Raw genomic sequence first — 21439 nt, 5'->3', positions numbered from 1 at the left:
AGTCGGTTTTTGATTGTGACATTGCTGTGTCACACTCACTGTTGTCCAGCACAGTAGTAATTAATGAGATCAGTGTCCTTTAACAGTTGGTTTTTAATGATGTGTCTTTCAGTGTTTTAAGTCATGAGACCTCTTCAGAAGCTTCTACACAAACTAAAAATTCATTTTCCTTTATCTTCAGTGGAGAAAGCCTTTCTTCCTCTGCAGCGGGCCTGGACGATCATTATGAGACAAGAGATGGAGGACGGTGAGAAAAACACACACACACACACACACACACACACACGCACATCCCTGCATCGGCCTCCATTAGACCCTCTTATCCATGACCTTCACTGGCTGCATTCATAGTGTATCATCTCACTTGAGTTCAGGCTAAACCCTGAACTCAGGTCTAAATCCTGACCTGGGCTTCATTTGAGTTTAATCTGATCTAAAACCTAATTCAGAGGGTATTAGTGCCTCTCGGCGGGGTGGGGGCTCCTCAGTACCGTTAATCCTGTCTGGCCCAAACATTTCTGTTTTCCAGCTTCTGCTCAGGAGAAACTTCCAACCTCGAAGGTCTAAATATCCAGGATAGATTCAGTCCCCTGCAGTGCAATGCTTATTGGTGCTAGCGTTTATCATATTTGACATACTGTACATTTATAATACGTGGTTTTCTGCCCTTCGTCTGATTTGACTCGCTCTGTTCATCTGTGATTGTAGAACTCACCTGAAATGGTTCCTAAAATCAGCTCAGATTAAATCTTAATCCTTTCTCGCGATGGCGAAGTGAAATGGGACTCGTTTCCGAATGAGACTCAAAGTCTGCAGCCATGCCGGCGGCTCTGTGACGCTGATGCTCGTTAAGCACCGTGTGTTTTTGTTGCTCTCGTTCGACCCTGCAGCGACTCTTTAACCGCCAGGGCCTGCACGACAAGAACCTGCGACTGTCATGCTCAACACTGGACGGATTGAATGGACATTAGCACCGAACCCCTGGTCGGGTTTGTCCACTGAGAAAATTCTGTGGAGTTTCCTCATAAAAGACTATTGCAAAGAGAGAAAGGCAGCGTTACTTTGATAATGATAATGAGCTGGTAGACGCAGACAATACAGCGTCTGTTGTGCAGTGAAGTTCAGTCTCGGTCGAGACTTTTAGCCACAACATGGAAAACACTGCTTCAGTAAAACTTAAATAAGCTCACTGCAGTTTGTAACAGATCTCTTGAACCGAAGCTGAACCGCTCAGGCTGCAGACAGACGACCAAAACTTCTGACCCGCCACGAATCCAACCGATCGTCCGAGAGCCAGCTCGTCGATCGATCGGGTGACTGATCAAACTGATCGTGAATGAATCACTTACAAAGTGATTCATTATTTGATATTTAAATGAGCAGAAAAAGCAGAATCATAAAAAGAATTTACACATGAAATATGAATCCATCAATAAATCGTCTTTATTGTGCTAATCAATGAGACGCTTTACTACTGTTTCCCTGTCTCTTGTGGTCCTCCACACAGAACTGTCCCAACACATCGACTCAGTTCAAGACCTTGATTCATAGAGCTGCCAGTCAGCGGCTGAAGAGGACACGAGGACGTCGTGGTTTATGCTCACAAGATGCACATCTTCATTTCTTTGTGTGTGTGTGTGCAGGTGTCAGTGAGGTGCTGTCCGCTGTGGTGGAGGACGTTGGTCAGGCCGTAAGCAGGAACGTCAGCGGTGCCCAGCTGCTGCATGAACTTCTGAGTGCACCGTGGCTGCGCGCCCTGGTCAAGGTACAGCCCGAGTCACCAGGCGTGCACTGAAACGGACACGACGCCGTCATCTGTCCAGTGGTGATGTCATTTCCTGTTTTCTCTCTCCAGACGTATGAGCGCCTGTTCCAGTTCCAGAGGTGGACGCCCAGCCCATTTCTGCCTTATGCCTCGGGACTCTCACATGAGGTTTACACCCACACTCACACACCCACCAGTGTTGGAGGAAGTTACTGAAGAAAGAGCAACAATACTACACTGTTAAAGTTCTCCATCATAAGGATTTTTACCCAGAGGGCCACAGGATAAATCTGAGGGGTATTTTTCTAGCGTGAGTGTTTTAAAGTAGGAGGAGCAAAGAGCAGCTGAAACGAAACATCTGTGAAGAAGCAGAACATCTGTCCACAGATCTGTGTTGGTGTCATCCATGTCCCGGAAGATCCAATCTGTCGTCAAAAATAAAGACAGAAAAGATAAGACCTAAACAAAAGACTGGAACCTCGCTAACGAAGGGTGAACTGTCCTGTTGCAGTTGGTTCTTTAATACGGACGTTTCGTTATGGTTTAATTTTTCAGATTATTTCCCTCCAGCGCAGTCTCCTGTCACACTCCATCCGCCCACCAGATGTCCCCGGACCTTCTTCCTGTCTCCATATCCACTCACACACCTGTTCCCAGTTTCCTCATTATCCCAGCCAGCACTTTAACCAGCCCTTTGCCCCCCAGTCAGTTGTCCGATGCCTTCTTATGTCTCTGCGTGTTTCCTTATGTGCCCGCTACCTGTGTGTCGTCACCTGTCGTCAGCCTACTCCTCATCATTCTATCTATTAAAGTTCCTTCGCTGCAGCAGCCTGCCTGTGCCTAACACATGGTTTGTAATTAACATGGTGGTGATACTCAGAGACTGCTCTGTCATAGTCTGTTCTAAAGCTCTTTAGTGGTTTTGTCGGTCACAACAAGGATAAAAACCACAAAGAACAGAACGTTTGAATTATGAAATGTGAGGGCACCTCAACACTAAGATGAACGGCCTTGTTCAGTCTTTTTGCTCTAATCTGTTTGAAATGTTTGACCTCACGAGCTTCCGCTAGGGCTGTAACTAGAAGGGCGCTCAGTAGACCTCCGCCAAGGCCAATGTCAAACACCATATACCAGACTTCAGAGGAAAAAATTCAAATTCAAAGTAAATGATCCAGATCTGCACCAAAATTGAATGGGTTCTTCCCTGGTCCATGCCCCATCCCTCCACCGAGTTCGGTGCAAATCGGTTCAGTAGTATTTGTGTGATCCTGCTGACAAACAAAGAAAGAAAGAGACACTGGTGAAAACAGAAGCTCCTGTTGGTGGAGGTAAAAATGGAAATATGATCAACACACGGATGTGCAGCATTTCTTGCTCCAGGCTTTTTCCTTTCCAGTCCATAGCACAGAAGGAAGGGCGACGCAGCGAAAGCGAATATGACCTCAGGGGGTTTTATAGGAAATAGCAGCAAAAAACAAAACAAAACGGAGCCGATACCATAAACAATTCAACAGAAATTCAGTGTATTAACAAAACATGGCCCAGACCTGTCGGATGTCTAAAGGGGCGAGAACAGATTTTATTATTGAAGCTCCACCTGCTGATGTGGAGTGCAAAAAACACACAGGATAGTAGGTCAGTGTCACGCCAAGGTACCCTTGAGTTTGAGCCGGGTTTCAGGACAGCAGAGACCTTAAGAGTTTGTTCAAGTCTGTGTAGAGTGTTGGCGTAAAACGTGATTCTGTCTTCCCGTCCATCAGATCATGACAGTATTACAGAAGGTCCACCGTCCCTCAGACGAAGCCAGAGAGCTCTACAGCCTCCTCAGCTCACCACACATGCAGGTCTGTAAATCACTTAGAAACTCAGCCCAGGACTGTGTGTTACTCAGGTCTGATGCTCTGATGTAACACCTGGACCTGTCCCTGTGTCACTCTACCCATCCGCCAGGCCCTGCTGTCGTCCCACGACAGCGTAGCCCAGTCAGACTACGGACCCGTCTTACCCCCCCTGCCTGATGAGTTACCTGAGGATGAGGAGGCCATGAGGATCGTTTGTCTGGTGAAGAACAACCAGCCGCTGGTGAGATAGAAGCATTTTTCTCTTTCTCACTGTAGATGAGCTTTTAAATCTATAAATAAATTTAGAAGGACCTGCTTGTAAAGCACGGTGATTTAATTGTGTAGAATATGTGTGTGATTACAGCATCTCAGTAGTAGTCGTAAACTGTTCTCATGGTATGAGCTTTCCAGTGTAGAAAGATGAGACGGCCCTGGTGCAGTCTCCTCCTTTGGTGTGTATGTATGTCTGCAACAGTGTCTAACAGAGGACAATATCAGGCATTTACAGATCTGACACAAAGGATATCTGTTTGTTTGCAATTTCCAACACATCTGCAAGAAAAGTTATAGAAGTGCAAAGAGGTCGGACTTAATTCAAAACACTAGTTTTGGGGTTTTCTGTTTGTCAGCGGCACATTGGAGACTAGTATTCCCTCTGAAAAGTAATTCGACCTTGTCTCATAGAAATTACGTTATATTCTACTAATTTGCAATAGTAAATAGATTTTGTAAGAAATATAATGCTGTGTGGAAATGTTTATGATATTTTATACTTATACCAAAACATTCACTGTCAGCACATAGAGTTTTCTTTTTCATACAATCTGCTATTGCATCACAATATCCACTTCCAGCAACCTCATGGTTCTGTTCAGGCACTCTCACTCACAGCACTTGGTTTAGGTTAGAGAGAGAAGATCGTAGTCTCGACTATATATTGAAAAACTCCAAAGTGAGTTGAAGCTAAAGACGTGATGTATTAACATGTAACATGAAATACGATCTTTCCTGGAACCATTCTTGAAGGAATGGTTAGAAATTTTCTGCTTCCTTGCAGAGTTAAATGAGAAGATTGGTTTCATTCTCATGCTTGTTACGATAAATACGAAGCTACAGGGAGCTGCTGGTTAGCGTTACGGGGAGTTACTGTACGTGCTGATTTGAGGTGTAAGAAAAGCTCTTTTTCAAACCATAAAAAAATCCAGTTTCTCATATTTCATTCACCAAGAGTGGAGGCGAGCACAGTGCCAGTACAGGAGGCGCAGTAGCGGTGATTCCTAGCCGCTGGAGCAGCCTTCGCCGCTTCACGCTGGAGCGCCTCGTGCCTGCCAGGAGGGCGTGGTCAAGGGAGGAGCTCAGGCTGACTGAAAGTGAAGCCAGGCTTTTGCCCCACCCCAGAAAAGACCAGTCACAGCCCTCGCTCCCCCGCTATCAGTCAACCGGAAGCTGCTGTTCGTGTCCGCAAACCGCAGAGCTTTGGAAGAAAGGGCTCAACCAATCAGCTCCCTCTGTCTTTAGTCCCGCATCTCGTACTGGTAAGAGGAGGGGGAGAGGACGACGGTCAGTCCGTGCAATCACCAGTCATCCGATCATTTCTTAATTCACTCATTCTTTATCTGACCTGTCATCAAGCCATCCAGTCACCATCAGTGAAGACGTGTGAAAAAATTCGTCCCCCCATCCACCAGGGATCAGTATTGATCAGAGTCAGGCTGAGGGTGAACCACAGACTAATGACTGGTTGCGACACAATCGTGCCTAAAAGCTGTGTTTACCCTGTGGCTGTCACACCGTGAGAACATGCTCTCAATTACATCCCACAAAATGATTCAAGTTTTGCTGAAACAGTGTATGGTTTTGAGCTCATCATCATCAGTGAACATCTCTGCTTCTGCTGGAAGCACACTTTATGTCAACCTAAACGCCATCTCCTGGTAGCTCCGACGGTAACAGGTTAGGAGTCCTCTGATTGGTTGTGATAGGATTGATTTCCTGACTCTAGAAAGTTGATAAATTGGTTTCACCTCTAGACCATAAGTGTGTCACTCTGCAAATTTTGGGCAAGTTAGGGCTGAATTTCTACTTTGAGCTGCTTGATAAATTCGGACACACGATTTTTACTAATACATCATCCCTTCATTCGTCCATCCATTTCTACATTTCCACATCCCTTAGCCATAAAGTCCATCTTTTCACCCATTCAGCACATTGGAAGGCGACAGCCGGTTCATCAGCCGTTCATCCATCGTTTGTCTTTCAACTCACTCACTTATTTATTAACATCACCAACCCTTGATCGTCACCGAGCCAAAAAAATCGGTGTCACCTCGTTGTTTTCATCAGTTTTTTTCCATCACACTGTCAATTGGCTCCTTTTTTTCAGTGTTTCCTGTATTGCTGTTCTCTTTCAATTATGTGTTGTTCACTTTTCTGTTGGCACTATTTTTGCCAACTTCCTTTCTTGTCTTCATCCTCGTCTCCACATGGAGATTCACTTTCAGAGAAACCCAAACCCGACGAGGGAGAAGATACCTCTACTGGAGGAAGCAGTGATGACTACGCCAACCCTCCTCCTCCAGTCGCAGCTTACAGCCTCAGCCTTCCCAACTCCCCTGTTTTGTACAAAAAGGGGGCTACAGGGGGACAGTCAAGGAACATCCCCACACCCGGCAGAGCTCCAACTTGTGCCGGGATGGGCCTTCTCAGAGCCCACACAGCACCTTCTAGTCCTGCAGCTCAGCGCTCCACTCGTCAGCAGGGTGTTAGCACTCTCCCCACCCCTGGCAGGCAAACTGCATCTCATAACAAACACTGCGAAGAGCCTCTAAATCGTCCCTTGATGCTCTACGACTCTACCACTCCTCGTCACAATGGATGCCAGAATCCACTAAAACCGACACGAACAGACCATCGGCAACCAAAGCTCCGTCAGCGTCCTCAGCCTCCTGAGCTCACCAAACAGTGCAGCGTGGAGGAGCTCAGGTCCACTGTTCAGACGGTGGCCAGCAGAATCGAGAACGGGACTCAGGACGTTCGCCATCTTGGCCAGAAGATGGTTGCGGCGACAGAAATGATCACAGACAGCATGGAAGAGAACACCCAGGCGCTCAACCTGCTGGCTGAGGTGGTTGATAAGCTCCAGGGCCTCATTGTGGCCAGCAAACACCCCGAGTCGTCACCTCCACACAGGCGAAAGCAGCACACTCCTCCCCCACCTCCTCCAAGGGTCTCCTCAATCTCCCCAAAAGTTGTCAGCAAACCTCCCACGCCATACCCACATCACTCCTCGTCGTCTTCCTCTTCTTGCTCCTCCTCTTCTTCGTCCACGTCTGTCAGCTCCTGTGCAGATGGCTTTCTGGGATCTAGGAGTCCAGAACAAATGAACGGAGGCTCTAAAAGGACAGTGGTGACTTTTGGTGCAACCCATAGGGCCGGTGGTGGTGGTAGTAATGGGCAGGTGAGGCTCAACAATGGATCAGTTTCTAGAGCTTCTCTGGAGGACGAACAAGACTGTAACAGCACAGGCTGCTTGACAGCAAAGAAGAAGAAGAAGAAGTAGGCCAGAAACAAACTGTCTCCTCTCCTTGTCTGATCTGGTGTTGGAAATGGACTAGAAAACTGACTGAAATACCAGTAGTTCTTTAACTTTTTGAACACGAGAAGATTATGAGAACATTGTTCACAAACAAGAAACCATGCTGATGTAAATCTAAATCAGCATTTAGACCACAATTTTGTTTTTAGTTTAACTAACATTATTTTAACCATACACCAGAACCAGACCTCTACCAATTCTTAGGTACCAAACACTTTTGAGAGCAAGTACTTTTTTCATCACTGGATCCATCACTTGAGGTGGAAATAGCCAAATATTTTGAAGGTACAGAGAAATTACATTCTCTCAATCCACATTTCCCATTTCATCGTAAAAACTGTGACCACCATCACCATCGTTGTCGTCTCTCTTTCATTTTCATACAGTTTCTTTTCAGACAGTCTTCGCCAATGTTAAGAGTGGGACAAAAATCTATACAGCAGCACATCAGGGTGCTCTATCACATGATGCATTATTGACACACATTTGATAGATACACAATAGTCAAGATGAGCACCGAGTCCAAGCCTTTCTTATTTTTCAGTGATGACAATTATCTTAATTTCTCTATAATCAGTAAATAGAAGCTCATGCACATCAACAAAGGATGCATTGGGACTGCTTGGTGACGGAGCAAGTTAAATTTTGGTGTCATCTGCATAATTACAATGCAAAGGGAAACTCCACATCGAAATATATTTTTATCCATCTTGATTCTGACAGTGTCATAAGAGTGGCATGCATACTCGGTGGCGTACTCTTTGAATGGCAGCTTGTAAAGGTTAAACAAAAGAGGCCCAAGGATTGAGCCCTGGGGAACTCCACATATCAAGTGAGGTTGCCCATATACATAATACAGAAGTAGCTCCTGTGTCAGAGACATGATTTGAGCCAATTATAGACTGTCCAGTTTTTGGGTATTGTATGATCAACAGGGTCAAAAGCAGCACTTTGATCCAATAGAAGTATTTCTGAATCAGCTTCTAGACGAATATCGTCATATCATTAGTGACTTTGGTGATCCTCTGACCTTTCATCCATCACCACCATGAGGTTGACGTTTGTGGTTTCACCGACTACTGGACAGACTCCATCAGGATGAATTTTAATTACTCACCTCAAGGGGTTCTACCAGTTAAAATGAACAGCCAGTGTGGTAGTGACCCTAATGGGATATCAGGTGTTCAGCTTCCTTCAACAGTTGCTTCCATCCAATCCTCCATTTGTATTGCTCCTCCATTTATTCTTGTGTTTCCCACCTCTTTCCACAGAGCTACGCTAAAACCCGGTAGTTGCTTTTACTGTAGCCACTGAAGTTGCTTAAATTTGGGTCAACTGTCTGTCCGTCAGGGGGCGACTATAAGGAGGGACGAGGATACGGGAGAGATCTACATCGCCAGGGTGATTCATGGAGGACTGGCCGACCGCAGCGGTGAGATAAAACTGTACAAAATATAAGAGTGTTTGTGTGTGTGTTAATGAGAGAGGTATCTGAAGACAACACATTGCAAAAGGGACAAAACCCGAGATCCATATCATGTATTGAACATGGTCAAAATGTGCAGTATGATGGCTTAACGTGTCTGTGTGTGTGTGTGTGTCTCAGGCCTCCTGCATCCTGGTGATCTGTTAGTGGAGGTGAACGGTAGCCCTGTGGTGGGTCTGGAGCCAGAACAGGTCATCCAGATACTGGTGGGTCACTTTTAAGGGAGAGAAATGACAATAAATAGATAAACGAAACCATGTTGTGTTATGTGCAAAGCCAGAGATGGGAAGTAATTCCATTTTCTGCTATTTTATACTTCTACTCTACTTTGTTTCAGGAAGAAATATTGTACTTTTGGCAAATACATTATGATGTATGATCATATATGAAGCTACCTGGCAATATATGAAGTAAAACTAGCCCCACCTTTACCAGATGTACCGTGAATGCATCAGGAATTATAACCCATTCATATATTATTCTGAACTAGGCCTTTCTGCATGATCAGTACTTTTCCTTTTGGAACTTCATACTTTTGTGCTTAAAGTTGAATCAAATGTGGAGGACCTTTACTCATGGAGTATTTCTACACTGTGGTGTTGCTTTTTATACTTAAGTAAAAGATCTATTTCTTCTACCGCTGGACATGGCATAAGTGCTTTTTTCATTTTAATTTCTCATGATGAAAAGAAAAGAATGGGTCTTGTGTATTTTTTTGTGTGTTTTTCTCCCTGCCAGATCAATTCCCAGGGAACTATCCTGTTTAAAGTCATCCCGAACGCAGCTCGGAGCAGCGGCAGCCAGAAGCCGGTAAGAAACCTCCACCAAACATCCTCAGATGATGGATTCTGTGTCTCTGCTGCCCTCTCATAGTGTTGGGCAATGTCACAAGTAAATACATCTTGAGTCTCGTAAAACTCACTGTAAATATACATTTAAAAATCCTTTTAGAATTTACACGTTGCTGATATCACAGGCTGCTAGTATCTCTTTATAAGTACTGGACCTTTAGTGTCTGAAACTCAATTTAAAGCTAAGTCTCTCTAAACAACACCTGTCTTTAAAAATACCCTTTTAATCTGGCGGCTTATCTCCACAACTCTGAGGCATCTAGTCACTATTACAGTAAAGCAACGTACAGTTAAGTGATAAGTAAATTAGTCGTTCCACGAGATGCTACCAATCACTCATGTCGGTCTGTTCCACGTGAAGCTGGAGCTCGGTGTAAAGACCGGAACCGGGGGGGGGCGGAACGGCCATCCTGACTCTGTCCAGAGGGAACGAAGTCCACTCACTGATTAACACATCTTATCTTGTTTGTTTAATCTAGAAGACTAGAATCTGTGGCTTCACGGGCGGGTTGTGTGCTGAGCCTTTTCTTGGTCGGGTGCAGTGATTTAGGAGTTGCTCATATAACTGGCTGCTAATGTCTCTTTACAAGTGATACACATACTGGACATGTAATGTGCAAATGTATATTTAAAGATAAGTCTCTGCAGAACCCCTGTATATAAAACAGATATAATCGTTTAACCTGGCAGCCTGACTCCCCAACACTAAGCTGTTTAAAATGTAGCAACCAAGCAACTTACACCTTTGAAATACACTTTGGTTTATATCAAAAGAAAAGCAGCAGCTCCCCTGAAGATAGCAGATCCACACGTCTGTTTGATGTGAACAACCAAAGGCTAAAGAGCAGAATTCGAAATCCGTGAGCATGTTGAACCAACCTGAGCACGTTTTATCAGGTGAATTCCTCCGAGTCCTCCATCTCCTCCTCTCTTTTCCTCACGGTTCATTTTTTAAGCCTTTGTACGGCTCCAGGACTTTTGTGGATTAGATATTTCTGGACATTTATATTTATTTTTGAATGCGTATATCACAGTTACCACATATAGTTTTAAAGTTTCTAGCTTTTGTTGTTTTAGCTTTGTGGTTGGCAGTGTTCTTCTTTCTTATCCTGGCTGTTGATCTGGGCCCAGAGCTGCTGGATACAGTTGCTCCATCAGGGTTAAATGAAGATTTTTAAAATTTTCTTTCTCTCTGTCTCAGGTGTACATGAAGGCGATGGTCGACTACTGCCCCCTGCAGGACTCTTCCATCCCCTGTCCTAATGCAGGAATGGCGTTCAGCAGAGGAGACCTGCTGGAGGTGGTGGACCAGTCGGACGGACGCTGGTGGCAGGCCAGGAAGCTGCCCTGTGCTGTGTCCTGCGCTGGTCTGATTCCCTCCGCCGGCATGCTGAAGAGGTGACACCGCACACATCCTGAACGCCTGCCGAACTCGCAGGCTGCAGTCAGTTTAAATCCTTCAGCTGGGACCAGTCTGAGACCTGACACCAGGACCTTAACAGTAGAAATCCCTCCCAACAAACCACGGTTTTAACTGATTTACTGCAAATCCCTTATACTTTAGCAGCTACGTCAGATTCCTGGAACATGCTTTTACAATTTTACATTTTAGTCAATTCAAAATTTCATCCCATTACTGTGAACATCAACGACCTAATGCAGCTGTAAACTTCTGTTTATTGTATCGGTGCCCTGAGTTTTGTCTGTCAGGTCTCACGTCCACAGTCGGGTTTTTGGTTTTTTATTTAAACGGGAAACGTTTTGTTTGTTGCTGCAGTTCAACACCACATTTATCATCGTAATCTCTCTCTCTCTGCAGTAAGCAGAGGGAACAGTGGTGGTGTCAGCCATTACAGGTGCACACCTGCATCAGACCCCGTGAGGACTCATCGCTGTTATCGCTAGCCTCAGCGTGTATTCATGTATCCTGCAGTTGGCAGTTTGTAGCAGTAGAATAGTGAGTGTTTCGATCCCCGGGCTGGCAGAATATTTATTTATTGATTGGTTTATATGGTACATTTTTTCATATTCTGTACCAAAAAGCACCGATTCTGGTCCAATGGCCTTTACGGTGACGTCAAGAGAAGCAATAAACATTGCTGCAAATTATTTTTCATCTGTAGCCTCTGGACAGATGTTGCAAAGTCACGCTGACAGAGAACGTAACATTTGAATTCCAATGTAAAAGACGTCGCAGAGGAAGCCGACTGGCTGAAGATAACACAAAACGTCTCGTAAACTGGTCCGAGGTTGGTCTCACGTCGACCAACCTCATCGTCAGACATTTACATATGGTGGGGGGGGGTGAAATAGCAGTTCTCATCCCTCCGTCATTCCCACCACTTCAGGGCCACCAGCAGTGGGGACCAGTTTGACCAGTAGCCGACAGGTCAAACTGTGCCTGTGGTGGCACTGGGCAGTCTGAAAGCGTGTAACCGTGAGCGGGGACCCTGGCTCGCCGCCGCTGAGGCGAAGCCAGTCACCTGGGTCCCACCTCGGTACACTCATGTCATTTTGTGTCAGCGTGGTCTGTGTCTCTCCTCGTATCCTGTGTCTACTGATACTTCCCACCCGTTTGTGAATGTCTCCACATAAAAGCAGCGGGAATCAGTTTTAACGGTCGTCTCTTTTCTCTCCGTCAACCCCGCGGACCTCAGTGCCCCTGGCCGACAACGGTGGGTGTGACACAGCGGAACCAGCGTCTGCTGCCGCTGGCTGCTTTATCCAGACGTCAGATTCCGTAGTTTAGTAGCGTTGGTCGGCGTGTGATTCTGTTTATCTGTCTACCTGGTGGTTTTTTCACTACCCTGAAACATCTTGCTCCACAACATTTTTGTGAAAGGAGACAAATTGTCGTAGAAAGCAAAAAAAAGAGCATAGGGCATAAATATGACACACTGTTGAGACAGGAGTGTGTGTGTATTAACTTTATCGACAGCTCAGGAACAGTTTATTCACTGGCAGCAAACCTGCACCCGCTGTTAAAGCACAGATGACCATTTCTGGGGCGATTTCCCAGTTCACATTATCTGCTTCCTCAAATTCAGAGAAGGTTGAATTGCTACACTTGCTAGGACCTGGTAACCTGATCGAGAGGCCAACCACATGGTGGCACTAGAGGAGAAGTCTGAGGCCCATCATAGTCACGTCTCTTCACAGTAGGGCGGCATTAAGGCTTCACATCATCCCCGTTCAACAACAGCGGGGTCAGACTGTACACAACATTTTGTGACTCTCTTTAGCCTTTTTTGAACTGTGTGTGTGTGTGTGTGTGTGTGTGCTTTCTTGGCCTGAAGTGTCTTCTTTTTCACCTGTTCCAGAGGACCCTCTGGCGCTTGCTGATGACAAACGCACCCTGACAGGTAAATCACCTCATGATATGATTTGATGCTGAAATGAATCCTCATCCGTCAGCGCAGTGGAAGTGACCGTTGTTTCTCTCCTTTCCTCAGATCTGGAAGAAATAAATTTTGGTAGGTAAGTCTGTTCAGATCCATGAAAACGTCCGATCGGGTCACGTTCAACATCCAGATAAAATACTGATGTTGCAAGTTGATCACTGATCTTTTCTAAAATTATAACTTATACACAAAGTCCTGTGGAATCTCTAAGTAATTTGCTGTTTCTATGATATAATCTATGAGATTTTACCAGTTACCTGCTAAATATTTCCAAGTTAGCAGAATTTGTCATTTAATAAAAGCCTTTTTACAAATGTGGCCCATTTCAGAACTAAATAATAAATGATTCGGTGAAAGACGTGATGTTAAATGACATTATTCAGCTTTTTGTCTGTAAAAACTGAAGGAGTTGTTTCTAATTGTGACACGAAGTATCAGTAAAATCAAATCACAGCACAGGAAACAAAGTGAAGATAAGATTTCAATGTGGCGTCTCACAAACAATTTGTCCACACACTTCAAAAGCTACATAATTGTCCTTTTATGTTTTAATTTCATTGTGACCCAGTAACTGCAAACTTAGAGAGGAAATACATACGACAGCGTGTTTCTCGCTTTATTTCTTTAAATTAGTTTTATTTAGGCATTTTATCTCTTCCACGGTAGAACGGCTCCCCGTGTTAACTATGTCCTTTAAAGGGATTTTAACTCTGAAGACAGAGTGAAGAGTTGTGCTGTTGTCTTCCTTCAGGTGAGGCTGACTCGGACGTCACTGATGGAATCTACCTGGGTAAGACACACTCAGAAACACACTGAAATCCATCCTGGACCACCGCCACAAACGTGCAGTGGACGGGTGAATGACTGATCCTCTCCCCAGCCGGTTTCCGTCGGAGTTTCCGTCTCTGGAGGAGGACGTCCTACAGGAGGAGACGACAGTCCTGCACCTCCTGCTCGCCCAGCAGCAGCGCTCTGTCCACCCCCTACGAGGAGGTGGCTTTGTACCAGCGGCCCCCGCAGGAGAACCACCGCCTAATCGTCCTTGTCGGTGAGAGAGGAATATCTAAACCTCTGCCCGAAACTCACTGACCACCTGCACGTCAGGACGGACAGGGAGAGGGTTTTACAGGGTTTACAGTTTTGTAATTTGATGCAAAGCCACAGACCAATCAGAGCTGTGCTGCTGATTGAATTAACTTAGAACTGCACTGTTCTAGTTTTCCTCTTTATTTTAATCAGTGTTTATTTGAATTCAGTCTCACACACACTTCCCTCAACAAGTCCTCCGACCTAAACCCCTCCACAGGTCGTTTGTCCCTCCCCTCTGATACGAGCCACAGGAGCGTTTCCTGAGTTAACGGCCCTACAGCAGCAGGAGATACGCCACAGATAAACCGTTGAAAATCCCCGTTGAAACATTCATAACGGACCCTTTTGTAATGTGACCGCGCTGTGGTGACGGTCTGGTGAGGTTTAGGCACAAAAACAACTTGAAGATCATGATTGGGTTAAAATGAGTCTTTCTTAACGCTGTAGAAGAAACAACTTGGACTATTTGAAACAGGAGACGAACGGCGGCCCTCTGTGTTATGGCGTCATAAGCACTTCGGCCACCAGAGGACGCTGTCACTGAATGTAAACGTTGTTTTCCTGAAACAGCTGATGCTGTCTCACACGTCCTCTGGGCGTCGCTACACAATAAAGCACAAACATTGGTTTTAATAAGCTGCTGCACAAACAACCTACCTGCATTATTTAAAGGGACAGTCCACTGATTTGCCAAAAGCAATTGACTTGTCAAGCGGCGTATTACTCAGCCCCTGAAAACAGTTGTGTAATGTCTTCTTACAAGACCAGGTCAAAACCTAATATATATAGCTGGACTACTCTCTGTGCTCACATATGCAGTCATTCAATGCAGCTGATTTCCAAATCAAGCTGTTCTCATTAACACGTTGTTTCTGTTTCTGTTGTCAGATGGCGGAACAAGTATGAAACAGGGACTGAAACGTGGCCCATTAAGGCGACATATTAACCAGCAGTCGCTTCCAAGACATTTCCAAGCTGCTGCTCTGCTGCTAAAATCCTGATTTTATAACCACGACGTCGTCTGACAGAATCACCAGACACACGAGTTAAAGACATCGGCTGTTGTGTGATTTCAGGTGTATTTACCTGTAAAATGATCAGTCAGAGAGAAGTTAGAAGCTCATTCACGTCTGTGTCAGCTGGTTTGTGGTAAATTGAATGAGACGCATAGAGAGGTGCCTGTGGAGGGAAAACATGACCTCGCGCTCGTGGGGCAACACTGGCGACTCTCTTCCACGAAACATAGCTAAGGTTTGTCCAAAAATTCGCTAGTCGCCTGGTGCTTTTTTGAAAAACAGTCTCTAAAGGGGTGTGAAAAGTCGTTAAATCTAGCGACAAAGGTGCTGAATTGGCAACACTTCAATTCATTTTGAAAGAGCAACGGCCAATGGGGAAACTTCAACACCGTCGGTCACTGACAATGACTGTTGCGGTCCAGCCAAAAATATTCAAGTGAAAAAAGAAAAAGGTAGTAAGCTGACCTTGAGCTGTTTTTTTTTTCTGGACAGGGGCTTCTGGAGTTGGAGTCAATGAACTGAGGAAGAGACTCATCAAACTGAACCCTTCAACCTTCCAGGGACCTGTACCTCGTACGTGCCCTCCACAAATTTAACACATTCATTTAAAGTGTTTCCACAAGTTAAAAGAAGTCTGTCTTTTAATACTGAATGTGCAATTGTAGAAAATACAAAAACAATAATAGGTTTTAGTCATATCAATGATAAACAACAACAACAAATGTACTAATTGTGGTGAGGTGAAAGGGTGAAGAAAAAAGAGAGAGAAACAAACAAGAAAACATTTCAAGACAAAGACATTTCTAAATTAATTCCCACTTCTTTCCATCTTAAGTAGGTTGAGTAAGTAGTTAAAGTGTTTAACATATTTAGTGCATTTTGAAGCGAACGCTGAGGTCATGAGAAAACACCAAACCCAACTAAACTGCAACAGCCAATACGTTTTGTATGAAACGTAATTATGACCAGATCACGTTTTTATTAAAGTAATGAGGGACTGTTGTTAATTTACACATCTGACGAGTCACAAACACGTTGATACTGAACGTATCAGTGAAATCTTCACAGACATCGTGTTTGTTTTCCACCAAAATGTCTGATCCTGCAGCTCAACATCCACCTGTAGCGACTCCAGCGTCATTAAACTGGTTTATGGATCTGGTTACACTCTCACAGAACCTGGTTCTGGTTCGGGAAAGATCCTGGTCTGGTTCAATACAGAAAAAGTTTGTTGCCCCTGAACATAATTCAGCCAGAGATCACGTTTCCCACAAAACGTATCAGTTGTCGCAGCGTTGGAAGAACTCCCAGCAGGAGGTGGTCGCCAGTTGTTTTTCCGCTTGCTTGTTGCTGGATTTGGTTCCCGGTGTTGGGTTCTTTGCTCATCGCTGTCATCAGTGAAACATTACGTACCTGCTTTGACTGTCGTCCTGTTTCACCAGACACCACTCGTCCAATCAGAGCAGGGGAGCAGACAGGAAGAGAGTACCACTTTGTCACCAAAGAGCTGTTTGAGTACATGGTCTGTAACCACAGGTGGGATTTTCTTTTCTTTTGACTGCTTACACTTTTCACAAGGTTTCACATGATTCCCCCATTTAGCATTTAAACACTATATAAACAGTTAGTAAATGGTTAATGACACAGTTAAGCAGCTATAAGGACATTTTGAAGTGTTTATTAATGCACAGTATTTGTCAACGATTCCATCTTCTCCTATAAAGACATATTTTATATTTTTACAGCTGTATTTGATCATATTTTCATTCAAATTGCATAGTGTCGGTTGTAAGGATTGAAATTTATATATTTGGTCTTTATTTAGTATTAATTTTATTTTGAAATCGTATTTGTATTTATTGCATTAAAAGTTTTAGCATGTGTGTGTGTGTGTGTGTGTGTGTGTGTCTACCTGTCCAGTCACTGCAGATAGAAATAGCTGGGACTTAAAATAAAGTGTTACCAATTAATTAAATTTTTCTCATTTAAAAACCTACCTTTATTGGATTCAATTGTATGATTGAACATAGAAACAAAAGCAAAAGATCTTAGCTCATTTCTCGTGTGCGTGTTTAGGTTCGTGGGGTACGGCGAGTACAGGGGCCACCTGTACGGGACCAGCACCGACGCCATTGATGAGGTGCTGAAACGAGGACGGATGTGCATCATCGACGTTGAGCCACATGTGAGTTTCACTGAGAAGCTGGTCAGTGTTGACATAGATTCACTTGTCGTAGAGGCGGAGTGGAGACTGGCACAACTTCGCCTGCTGCCAGGGTGCATGGAGAGGAGAAACAGTCAGACCAGCGCGTTTCGGCCCTTTGCCTTCATCAGGGTCGTCATCGAACACGTGACACACACAGAGAACACTTAAATGCAGACGCAGACAAATCAGCCAGTGGGGCATCCACACGTAGGACGGCTGGATATATGGTCATATGGCTTCAGGCCAGTCATGACCCCAAACTGGCAGAGAGGATTAGTGTGTTCTTAAAAGCATTAGAGCAGGGACATTAAAAGCAGCTCTAAATAGGTGAGCTTTGGGTAGTTTTCTCACTGTGGACTGGTCAGCACAGTCACTAATGTGTTCTGGGAGAGATCCCCCCAGGTCCGGTGCTTGGTGCTGAACGGTGGGGATAAGAGCTTGGCATCTGATGAATGGAGACTGTAGGGAGGAGCGTGGCGATGGAGAAGGTCGGAGAGGCAGGAGGGGGCCTGGTTATGGAGGACTTGGTAGGTACTGAGAAGGAGTTTCAACTGGATGTGTTGTGGGACAGGGAGCCGGTGAAGGTTCTCGAGGACGGGGGCGACGTGGCGACGGGGGTGGGAGTGAGTAGCGGAGTTCTGGGTGTACTGCAGTTCACTGAGGACTCTGGATGGTGTTACATGGAGAATGCTGCTGCAGAAGTGGAGTCTGGGTGAGATGAAGGCTTGGGTGAGCGGGGGGGGCTGCATTCCTCAGCAGTGTTGGTGATGGGCTGTGGACATGGGTGACAGCAGGTTTGGTCCACGGAGGGGAGAAGTGGATCGAGCTTGTATCGAGGAGGTCTTTATCCAAAATGATCCGGTTTGTCATGGATTCACTTATTTCCCTCCTTCAGAGGAAACTCTTGATCTTTCTGAGCGCTCTCAACTTTTTCCCTTTTTGTTTTTGTTGGGAGTTTTTCCTTTTCCAGACCGAGCCTCTAATGATAGAGAGCGTCATAGGTTTTACAGACTGTAAAGCTCCTTGAGGAAAATTTGTAACCTGTGGTTTGGCTCTATGTAAATACATCGTCTTGACTTTATAAAATGGTAGTAGCACACAATACTACGGAAAACACATGCAACGTGCAATAACTGTCTTAGTATGAACTGTAATGAAACTATAATGCTTTTTCATCAAGAGGTCGATCTCATCTTCAGTGTCTCTGGCCATGTTCAGGTAGAATATGAGCATTTAAAACTTATTGTTTTGTCATCTCAAGTGTGTGTTTATTCATTTAGCTGCTCTGTGGAGCGTCTGAAACACCACTTAGTGCTATGGAGCCATGTTTGTACTAGTGGTGTTTGTATCACACACGTGCTCTCAGCTCCGAGCCCATTGGCTCCTGCTGAAGACGTAAATCTTTCAAAACACCTCATAAATGTATGGTTCCACTCTTTAAAGAAAGCCGCCGGTCTCTGCAGCTTTTCGCAGAAACGGCGCATCTGTTGGGGACTATTCTCAACCGTGCATTAAAGCACTAATTTCCAGATATGTTGTTTTATCGTCAGAGCATCCAGCCGCTGCGGACGAGAAAACTGAAGCCTTACGTGATTTTCATCAAAGCCCCCAGCCCGGAGAGACTGAGACAGACTCGGAGAGACGCCCGAATCATCACCAACTACAGCATCAACAGAGTTTTCACAGTAAGAGATGTCCCAACCGTCCTTCAGCCCGGTTTGTCCTGCTGGGACGAATATTAAGAGACTGAGCGACATCTGCCCTGAGGTTTTTACGCAAATGCATCATTTCTGAACAGTGCAACGTAGTTAAATGTAAATGAGTGAATTCACAGACTAACGTCCAGGTGGTCTGATCAGAAGGTAGGTTTTAATAACCTGAGGTTACATTACAACCTCCAGCATGAACGGCACCAACAACCGTACGTGAGGTCCTGTGCTGGTTTAGCTCGAAGAAATTTTGTTTGTTTTTTACAGTCCGTCTTACCCACAGTTAGCTTCATCTCACAAGTGTGGGACATGACAACTCAGCTTAAAAGAACAGTTCAGACTTACATACAAAAAACACTTATTTGCTTTCTTTCAGAGAGTCAGATGTTCACATTGATCCCACTCTCATGTCTCATGTGTGTTAAATATGAAGCTGCAGGCAGCAGCGGGTTAGCTTAGCTTAGCATAAAGACTGGAAACGGGGGGAAACTGCTAGCCTGGCTCTGTCCAGAGCTGATACCTGCCAGCACCTCTACAGTCACTGATTAACTGGTCATATCTCGTATGTTTAATCTGTAAAAAAGTCAAGTGTAAAAAGGATAAGTTGTTACAGGCGTTACAGACGGTCATGTGGAGGTTAGCTGTTTCCCCCAAACGTGGTCTGAAGCACAAGGACAGTCCACATTCATTACGTACTTGAATCGCATTGTCAAAACGATTTGGATCAGTTCAGTAACCTAATCAATGTGTTTCTGAGTCACAAATCCATCCCAGTGAAGTGAAAACACCGGAGAAATCCCCGCACTTTAAACACTTTTAACTCTTCAAAGCGTAGCCGCTGACTTTGGCTCATTAAACTGAATAAAATGAAGAAAGTTGATCCACCTCTTAAGAAACGATACCTCAGATTTCTAAAGGCACCGTGAGCCGGTTCATAAACTGGTTGAGGCAGAAGGTCAGAGTTTCAACACGTATATTTGATGCGACAGGTTCAATTACCCTGAACTTTACATGTACAGAAAGACCAAGGGAGAAGTGAAAGTGCAGATGATTAACACTGACAGACGAAAATGGTAAAGTGGCCGTTCAACACCTAACAAAGCTCGGCCTCATGTTTCTCCTTCTGCAGGAGGAGGATTTTGTGGAGCTGGAGGAGGTGTCGCGGCTGATGGAGGCAAAGTACAAACAGTTTTTTGACAGCGTGCTGGTGAACGACGACCTGCAGGACGCCTGCATGCAGCTCTGCTCCATCATCCAACAGGCTCAGGACGAACCACAGTGGATACCTGTCGGCTGGAGCCGGGCGGAGGAGTAGAGCAGGAGAGGGGAGCGGGAGATGTAGGGGGGAGGAGAAAACGGAGAGGGAGAGATAAGGATAGAAACAAGATGCACACAAGAGTACAGAGAAGGGAGGAGAGGGAAAATGCAATGGCAGAAAGAGAGAAGGAGGCCTGGATATGGAGACAAATGAGACAAAGGACAAACAAAGTTTATTCACACTGACAAAAAGAGAGAAAGGCAGCGTTGCTCTGCTGTTCTGCTACGAACAGAGAGGAAGAAGAAATGAAAGTAAGGAGCCCGAGAAGATGCAAACAGATGCAGTGAAGTTCAGCTTTATCTCACAGCGGTTCAGCCACAACAGCTGAAATTCAGCTCCAGCACTAAAACCAGCTGATGCGGTTTAGAATGGATCCATTGGCAGCAGCCATGCGGGAAATCAGATCTCAGACCTGCTCGGGCTGCGGACAGACGACCGGAACTTCTGACCCGCCACAAATCCAACCGGTCGTCCGAGAGCCAGATGGCGGATCGATCGGGTGAATAATCAGGCGTCCTGATCTCAAACCGCACGTCAAACCACGACCGATGTGACAGAAATTCAGCCCCTTCACAAAATTAGTCAGGGGAGACCAAGATGGGGCTAAAATCAGGCCGAATCTGTACAGAGTCCATCCAGCTTTAAGAGAATTCACACTGATGAAGGCCAAATTCTCCCCTTCTGTCTTTACCTCAGGCTTTCTGTTAAAAGCCGCACTTCGTGGTTATAACCCCTAAGATTTCCATGAAAGAAAACCCCGATTCTGTTTTTTTGTCAGCACAAACCAGAAGAGGTTGGGAACGTCTGGTTAAATCCTTACTGTTGCTGCTTACCTGCTCCTGAGCAGGAAGTAGACGGTGACTTTTTCCAGATGTTTCTGTGAAAACATCTGCCCGCTGCGGCCGAAAACGACGCCATGAACCAGAGCAGTAAACAATGAGCTGAGACTCACTGTGACGCTCCGGGTTCAGCTGACGAGTCTCCGGAGGTTCATCGCCACCAGAGACTCCTGAACATCGTCATTTCATACAGCACATTGTTATTGTAGAAAATAATAAGTATAGCAGCTTTGAGTTCAGTACTTGAGTAAATGCACTCAGTTACTTTCCACCACTGAGCTCAGTGACGCCTCTGCAGGACCTAATCCTGACTCCCCATCCTG

At 45.2% G+C, this 21439-nt stretch overlaps 1 protein-coding gene across 1 annotated transcript; it reads left to right on the top strand.

Moving 5' to 3' along the window:
• Positions 1-225: 225 nt before the first annotated feature.
• On the top strand, positions 226-20274 carry LOC120801590 (MAGUK p55 subfamily member 4-like). Its single transcript, XM_040148740.1, has 20 exons — positions 226-247; positions 1644-1765; positions 1856-1933; positions 3526-3609; positions 3716-3847; positions 8552-8633; positions 8808-8893; positions 9426-9497; positions 10740-10936; positions 11358-11416; positions 12196-12213; positions 12859-12900; positions 12991-13011; positions 13691-13729; positions 13820-13987; positions 15537-15617; positions 16487-16580; positions 17121-17229; positions 18801-18935; positions 20089-20274. Exons 1-20 carry the CDS (start codon positions 226-228, stop codon positions 20272-20274), a joined length of 1827 nt encoding a protein of 608 aa, XP_040004674.1.
• Positions 20275-21439: the final 1165 nt, after the last annotated feature.

This window comes from Xiphias gladius, chromosome 16 (assembly GCF_016859285.1).
Source record: "Xiphias gladius isolate SHS-SW01 ecotype Sanya breed wild chromosome 16, ASM1685928v1, whole genome shotgun sequence".
Lineage (NCBI taxonomy): Eukaryota > Metazoa > Chordata > Actinopteri > Istiophoriformes > Xiphiidae > Xiphias > Xiphias gladius.
Note: the sequence above shows the minus strand (reverse complement) of the source record. Positions and strands in the feature narration are given on the sequence as shown.

What these genes read in the sequence shown, in the direction of transcription:
- LOC120801590 (XM_040148740.1), top strand. Translation starts at nt 226, where the DNA reads ATGAGACAAGAGATGGAGGACG. An exon ending in CTTCCAGGGACCTGTACCTC is followed by an intron (nt 15,618 to 16,486) that starts GTACGTGCCCTC and finishes CTGTTTCACCAG; the next exon opens with ACACCACTCGTCCAATCAGA. An exon ending in TACATGGTCTGTAACCACAG is followed by an intron (nt 16,581 to 17,120) that starts GTGGGATTTTCT and finishes GTGCGTGTTTAG; the next exon opens with GTTCGTGGGGTACGGCGAGT.